Source organism: Salmo salar, chromosome 03 (assembly GCF_965601325.2).
Source record: "Salmo salar chromosome 03, fSalSal1, whole genome shotgun sequence".
NCBI classification, from domain to species: Eukaryota; Metazoa; Chordata; class Actinopteri; order Salmoniformes; family Salmonidae; genus Salmo; species Salmo salar.
The window spans coordinates 5,207,501-5,215,000 of NC_138293.1; the positions used below are offsets into that span (position 1 = coordinate 5,207,501).

At 48.6% G+C, this 7,500-nt stretch overlaps 1 protein-coding gene across 5 annotated transcripts in view; it reads right to left on the minus strand.

Moving 5' to 3' along the window:
- The window catches only part of LOC106596771 (receptor-type tyrosine-protein phosphatase mu), a 300,100-nt gene that overhangs the window by 271,841 nt on the left and 20,759 nt on the right, over positions 1-7,500 (minus strand). For 3 of the 5 annotated variants that reach the window (XM_082973221.1, XM_082973222.1, XM_082973220.1), the window contains exon 5: positions 5,674-5,703. The exons of 1 other annotated variant lie outside the window; for it this stretch is intronic. In XM_082973221.1, the coding sequence (XP_082829347.1) occupies positions 5,674-5,703 (30 nt within the window). Of the gene's footprint in view, positions 1-5,673; positions 5,704-7,042; positions 7,367-7,500 lie in introns of those variants that run through there. One more of the 5 variants, XM_082973224.1, reaches the window with a different exon arrangement.

Genomic DNA, 7,500 nt, shown 5'->3' on the forward strand with positions numbered 1-7,500 from the left:
ACCGCACACATGCACACACGCACACACACACACACACACAGCCTCAAGTCTCAGAACAGAACAGAAATCTTAAAGCATGTCTTCAGATCCTCAAGGCTTCATAGTGTCAATCATATAACTCATTAATTCTCGATAGCGGTTAATGTAATGGTACAAGCTGTCTTATTTATATCAGGGGTTAATGTACTGGCTGTCTTATTTATATCAGGGGTTATTATACTGGCTGTCTTATTTATATCAGGGGTTATTATACTGGCTGTCTTATTTATATCAGGGGTTAATGTACTGGCTGTCTTATTTATATCAGGGGTTAATGTACTGGCTGTCTTATTTATATCAGGGTTCATGTACTGGCTGTCTTATTTATATCAGGGGTTAATGTACTGGCTGTCTTATTTATATCAGGGGTTAATAATGTACTGGCTGTCTTATTTATATCAGGGGTTAATAATGTACTGGCTGTCTTATTTATATCAGGGGTTAATGTACTGGCTGTCTTATTTATATCAGGGGTTAATGTACTGGCTGTCTTATTTATATCAGGGGTTAATGTACTGGCTGTCTTATTTATATCAGGGGTTAATATAATGGTACAAGCTGTCTTATTTATATCAGGGGTTAATGTACTGGCTGTCTTATTTATATCAGGGGTTAATAATGTACTGGCTGTCTTATTTATATCAAGGGTTAATGTACTGGCTGTTTTATTTATATCAGGGATTAATGTAATGGTACAAGCTGTCTTATTTATATCAGGGGTTAATGTACTGGCTGTCTTATTTATATCAGGGGTTAATGTAATGGTACAAGCTGTCTTATTTATATCAGGGGTTAATGTACTGGCTGTCTTATTTATATCAGGGGTTAATGTACTGGCTGTCTTATTTATATCAGGGGTTAATGTACTGGCTGTCTTATTTATATCAGGGGTTAATGTACTGGCTGTCTTATTTATATCAGGGGTTAATGTACTGGCTGTCTTATTTATATCAGGGGTTAATGTACTGGCTGTCTTATTTATATCAGGGGTTAATGTAATGGTACAAGCTGTCTTATTTATATCAGGGGTTAATGTACTGGCTGTCTTATTTATATCAGGGGTTAATGTACTGGCTGTCTTATTTATATCAGGGGTTAATGTACTGGCTGTCTTATTTATATCAGGGGTTAATGTAATGGTACAGCCTGTCTTATATCAGGGGTTAATGTAGGCCTACTATATGCCTGTCTCTGTGTACTTATAAGGACACATAATACATTAAAGTAATCCTCCTCAATGTAATCCCTTATATACCTGCATCCTTAATGACACACACACACAATACTGACAATGAGGACGAGGGGGAGGCGATGGAGACATAGAGAGGGGGAGGGAGAGCGAGAGAGAGAGAGAGAGGATGGAGAGGGAGAGAAAGGGGATGGATAGATAGATAGAGAGGGGATGGATAGAGAGAGAGGGGGTGGATAGAGAGAGAGGGGTGAGGGAGAGAGAGAGAGAGGGGATGGAGAAGGAGAGAAATAGGTGATGAGAAAGAAGTGATGGACAGGGAGAGAGAGAGCTGATGGAGAGGGAGAGAGTGAGCTGATGGAGAGGGAGAGAGAGAGAGGTGATGGAGAGGGAGAGAGAGAGGAGATGGAGAGGAGATGGAGAGAGAGAGTGAGAGAGAGAGAGAGAGAGAGAGAGGGAGGTGATGGAGAGGGAGAGGGAGAGAGAGAGAAGATGAGAGAGAGAGAGAGGAGATGGAGAGGGAGAGAGAGCTGATGGAGAGAGAGAGAGGTGATGGAGATGGAGAGAGAGAGAGAGAGAGGAGATGGAGAGGAGATGGAGAGAGAGAGAGAGAGAGAGAGAGAGAGAGAGGGAGGTGATGGAGAGGGAGAGAGGACTTGGTTCCCCTCATGCATTTCACATGGGAGCATCTAACTGCCTGTCTCTGACGCTCGTTTGTTGTGTAAAACGACTAGCATTAAGCATAATGAAAATCAGCGGCAAGAGGCTGTTGTCTCCCTCTCTCCTCTTTCCCCTTCTCTCTCTCCCTCCCTCCCTCCATCCGTCTGTCCGTCCTGTCCTTATCACTTCAATGGGTAACACTATAGCAGGGCCTGTTAGACCAAGGCTGTGTCCCAAATTCCACCCCATTCCCTATATAGTGGACTACTTTTGACCAGGGCACAAGGGGAATAGGATGCCGTTATGAACACACCCATTATCTGTTTGCAGCAGTCGTGCAGCAGTTTGAAAAGTGACATGACTATGATGACAATGATGTGGAAATATATGGAGTCCTACCTCTTCTCTACGGTAGAGGCCCCTGTGTTGGGTCATGTGGAAAGTATCTGAGTGGAATCATCCAGGTCTATTGTATGCCATTTAACAGCCACTTTTATCCAAAGCAATTTACAATCATACTTAAACACATTTTACATATGGGTTGCCCCAGTGGAAATCATAAACAAACGCCATGCTCTACCGACTGAGCCACAGGACCAATGCTCTACCGACTGAGCCACAGGACCCATGCTCTACCGACTGAGCCACAGGACCCATGCTCTACCGACTGAGCCACACAGGACCCATGCTCTACCGACTGAGCCACAGGACCCATGCTCTACCGACTGAGCCACAGGACCAATGCTCTACCGACTGAGCCACAGGACCCATGCTCTACCGACCGAGCCACAGGACCTATGCTCTACCGACTGAGCCACACAGGACCCATGCTCTACCGACTGAGCCACAGGACCCATGCTCTACCGACTGAGCCACAGGACCCATGCTCTACCGACCGAGCCACACAGGACCCATGCTCTACCGACCGAGCCACAGGACCCATGCTCTACCGACTGAGCCACAGGACCCATGCTCTACCGACTGAGCCACAGGACCAATGCTCTACCGACTGAGCCACACAGGACCCATACTCTACCGACCCGAGCCACAGGACCCATGCTCTACCGACCGAGCCACAGGACCCATGCTCTACCGACCGAGCCACAGGACCCATGCTCTACCGACCGAGCCACAGGACCCATGCTCTACCGACCGAGCCACAGGACCCATGCTCTACCGACTGAGCCACAGGACCCATGCTCTACCGACTGAGCCACACAGGACCCATGCTCTACCGACTGAGCCACAGGACCCATGCTCTACCGACTGAGCCACAGGACCCATGCTCTACCGACTGAGCCACAGGACCCATGCTCTACCGACCTAGCCACAGGACCCATGCTCTACCGACTGAGCCACACAGGACCCATGCTCTACCGACTGAGCCACAGGACCCATGCTCTACCGACTGAGCCACAGGACCCATGCTCTACCGACTGAGCCACACAAGACCCATGCTCTACTGACCGAGCCACAGGACCCATGCTCTACCGACTGAGCCACAGGACCCATGCTCTACCGACTGAGCCACAGGACCAATGCTCTACCGACTGAGCCACAGGACCCATGCTCTAGCGACTGAGCCACAGGACCCATGCTCTACCGACTGAGCCACAGGACCCATGCTCTACCGACTGAGCCACAGGACCCATGCTCTACCGACTGAGCCACACAGGACCCATGCTCTACCGACTGAGCCACAGGGCCCATGCTCTACCGACTGAGCCACACAGGACCAATGCTCTACCGACTGAGCCACAGGACCCATTCTCTACCGACTGAGCCACAGGACCCATGCTCTATTGACCTAGCCACAGGACCCATGCTCTACCGACTGAGCCACACAGGACCCATGCTCTACCGACTGAGCCACAGGACCCATGCTCTACCGACTGAGCCACAGGACCCATGCTCTACCGACTGAGCCACACAGGACCCATTCTCTACCGACTGAGCCACAGGACCCATGCTCTACCGACTGAGCCACACAGGACCCATGCTCTACCGACTGAGCCACACAGGACCCATGCTCTACCGACTGAGCCACAGGACCCATGCTCTACCGACTGAGCCACAGGACCCATGCTCTACCGACTGAGCCACAGGACCCATGCTCTACCGACTGAGCCACAGGACCCATGCTCTACCGACTGAGCCACACAGGACCCATGCTCTACCGACTGAGCCACAGGACCCATGCTCTATCGACTGAGCCACAGGACCCATGCTCTACCGACCGAGCCACAGGACCCATGCTCTACCGACCTAGCCACAGGACCCATGCTCTACCGACTGAGCCACACAGGACCCATGCTCTACCGACTGAGCCACAGGACCCATGCTCTACCGACTGAGCCACAGGACCCATGCTCTACCGACTGAGCCACAGGACCCATGCTCTACCGACTGAGCCACAGGACCCATGCTCTACCGACCTAGCCACAGGACCCATGCTCTACCGACTGAGCCACACAGGACCCATGCTCTACCGACTGAGCCACAGGACCCATGCTCTACCGACTGAGCCACAGGACCCATGCTCTACCGACTGAGCCACACAGGACCCATGCTCTCCCGACCGAGCCACAGGACCCATGCTCTACAGACTGAGCCACAGGACCCATGCTCTACCGACTGAGCCACAGGTCCCATGCTCTACCGACTGAGCCACAGGACCCATGCTCTACCGACTGAGCCACAGGACCAATGCTCTACCGACTGAGCCACACAGGACCCATGCTCTACCGACCCGAGCCACAGGACCCATGCTCTACCGACCGAGCCACAGGACCCATGCTCTACCGACCGAGCCACTAGACCCATGCTCTACCAACCGAGCCACAGGACCCATGCTCTACCGACTGAGCCACAGGACCCATGCTCTACCGACTGAGCCACAGGACCCATGCTCTACCGACTGAGCCACAGGACCCATGCTCTACCGACTGAGCCACACAGGACCCATGCTCTACCGACTGAGCCACAGGACCCATGCTCTACCGACTGAGCCACACAGGACCAATGCTCTACCGACTGAGCCACAGGACCCATTCTCTACCGACTGAGCCACAGGACCCATTCTCTACCGACTGAGCCACAGGACCCATGCTCTACCGACTGAGCCACAGGACCCATGCTCTACCGACTGAGCCACAGGACCAATGCTCTACCGACTGAGCCACAGGACCCATGCTCTACCGACTGAGCCACAGGACCCATGCTTTACCGACTGAGCCACAGGACCCATGCTCTACCGACTGAGCCACAGGACCTAGCCCATCCTGATCTCGTCATAGCTCACGTTCGGTTTCACTTCAAGCAGTCAGTTTGTTTGACCAGGCCAGTCAGTTCTGGGATTGATAGATGTCTATTTTATAGAGACTTCAGGCCTCTATAAGATCTCCATGATGTACTCTTTATAATGCTTCATAAATCATTTATTAGCGATTGTCAAAGTGTGTCAATCTGATCATCAAGGGGAAACTGTAAGAGTCCTTCAGATTCTCTGTCAGAAACTAAAGCATGGTAGACATTGGAATGACATGGTTCTTCTCATGCAAATACTGAGGTGCTTTGGAGACAATTGTTGTTGTTTTTTCACTGTACAAGGAATATTAAATCAAACGTATTTCAAAAAATTTGAAAGTAATTGACATGTGTATTCGACCCAGGTCTGTGGAACAGATGAGAATGTCATGTTTTCTCTCATGCACGGACCCGGGTCTCAACGACACACGATAGTAAAGCAAAAGCATCAACACTGTTATGTTGAAGTGTTTACTTACAGGTAGTAAGTGTAGGAGTGGTAGGTTCTTCTGCCCAGTGGTACGTGGTAGGTGAGGTGGTACGTGGTAGATGAGGTGGTACGTGGTTAGGTGAGGTGGTGGTAGGATATAAGCGGTGGAGGACGGCGAGACGGAGGGACGGGGGGGGGGGAATATGAAATGAAGGAAAGAAAAAGTAAATATACATTAATGTTCGAAAAAATTTATAAAATGGACAAAAAACAGATATGGTGGATAGCAGGCAGGCAGGCAGGCAGGCAGGCAGGCAGGCAGGCAAAAGGGAAACGTTAAGGTAGACTACAGTTATAGTGAGGAGCAAGGCGGTAGCTCGCTGTTATTTGGCATGTAATGTGAGCAGGACAAAGTGATATCGTGTTAGATGTACGCTGACTCTTGGTAGAGATAGATACACATATGCTCATACATTTGGACTACAGGTCATGTTGGGAACTCGGAACCAGTTAGCTAATGTTTACAACAAAGCAGTTCTGTATATGTCGTATTATACGCCGATACATGTCACATATATTTCTGCACGTTGCCTCTTCGTATATCCACTGATACACCCCAGAGTTCTGCTTTTGTTCTCTCTGTCATAGACATATGTATAGAATTTTGTGATTTTAGTGGCAAGGCCACTTGGCGTTAAGGATGTGCCCAATTTGCCAAGGAACCAAGGCAATTAACCAGGGCTCCAAGGCCATTAAACCAAAATTCGGGACACATAAAAAAAAAAAAAAAACTTGTGAAAAAATTACTGGCCCAACGTTCTAACCGCTAGGCTACCTGCTGCCATTGGCAGAATGGTCATTCCGCCATGTGGGCATAGGTTTCTTTGTAGCTAGTTAACGTTCATTAGAGAGGGTTTTTAGGAAAATCATTTCCATCTCATTACAAACGCTATATGTTTTCCTGTTTCATATTTTGTAGGTGTTCCCCCCCGTAGTTAAATGAATATGGGGAAGCATTGCCCGGGGATGTTTGAGGCTTGTATATGTCACCATAGATGTCCGTAGACAAAAAGGGAAATTAATATTTTAACCTCCAAGGTTAGTTCTAAATCAGAACTTAGAATTTCTTAACATGGTTCTAATTCTAAACCAATTATATTCGAAATGAGACCAAATGGATCCAATGAATTCATCTCCCTGACTGTCTCTCTCATTTAAATAAGGCAAACAGGAAATCATTTCAATGAAGTATCACGACTGTTTTACCTCACACCGTAACAAAACTGTCACGCGATGTCAAATGGTAAATGATCGTAGAACAGAAATATAGAACATGTACAATTTCAACACGGACATCAATCTTAAAAGTTAGGTTGGAACCGTACAGATAATAAAGTAGTCCCCCCCCAACCACTCACCCTCTCGCTGTTGTCAAGGCTTTTTCCGCCTTGGCGTTCCTTTCGGTACAGATACCGAATGCAGTAAACTATTCTGCGTCTTAAATGGCACCATATTCTCTATATAGTGCACTACTTTTGACAATAAGTAGTGCACTATAAAGGGAGTAGGGTGCCATTTGGGATGTAATCCCAGAGCACACCCAACTCATCTAGAGAAATACCGCGTCAGGCTTATGGGTGGCCGCTCCTATATTATCGACAACACGACAAAACAACAAGATAAAACGTAAATAAACTGACATTGGGATATTTCAGGCCTGGGTGTGTACAAAAGAACTTCTGATATTTGCTGAGCTTCAGCTTCCCAGATTGCATTGGAGACGTGGAGAAGCCCTCCTCCTGTATATTATCTAGAGCTGATGTAAATTTAGCCTGAAGCTACAGTACATGGCTCTCTCTCTCTCTCTCTGTCTCTC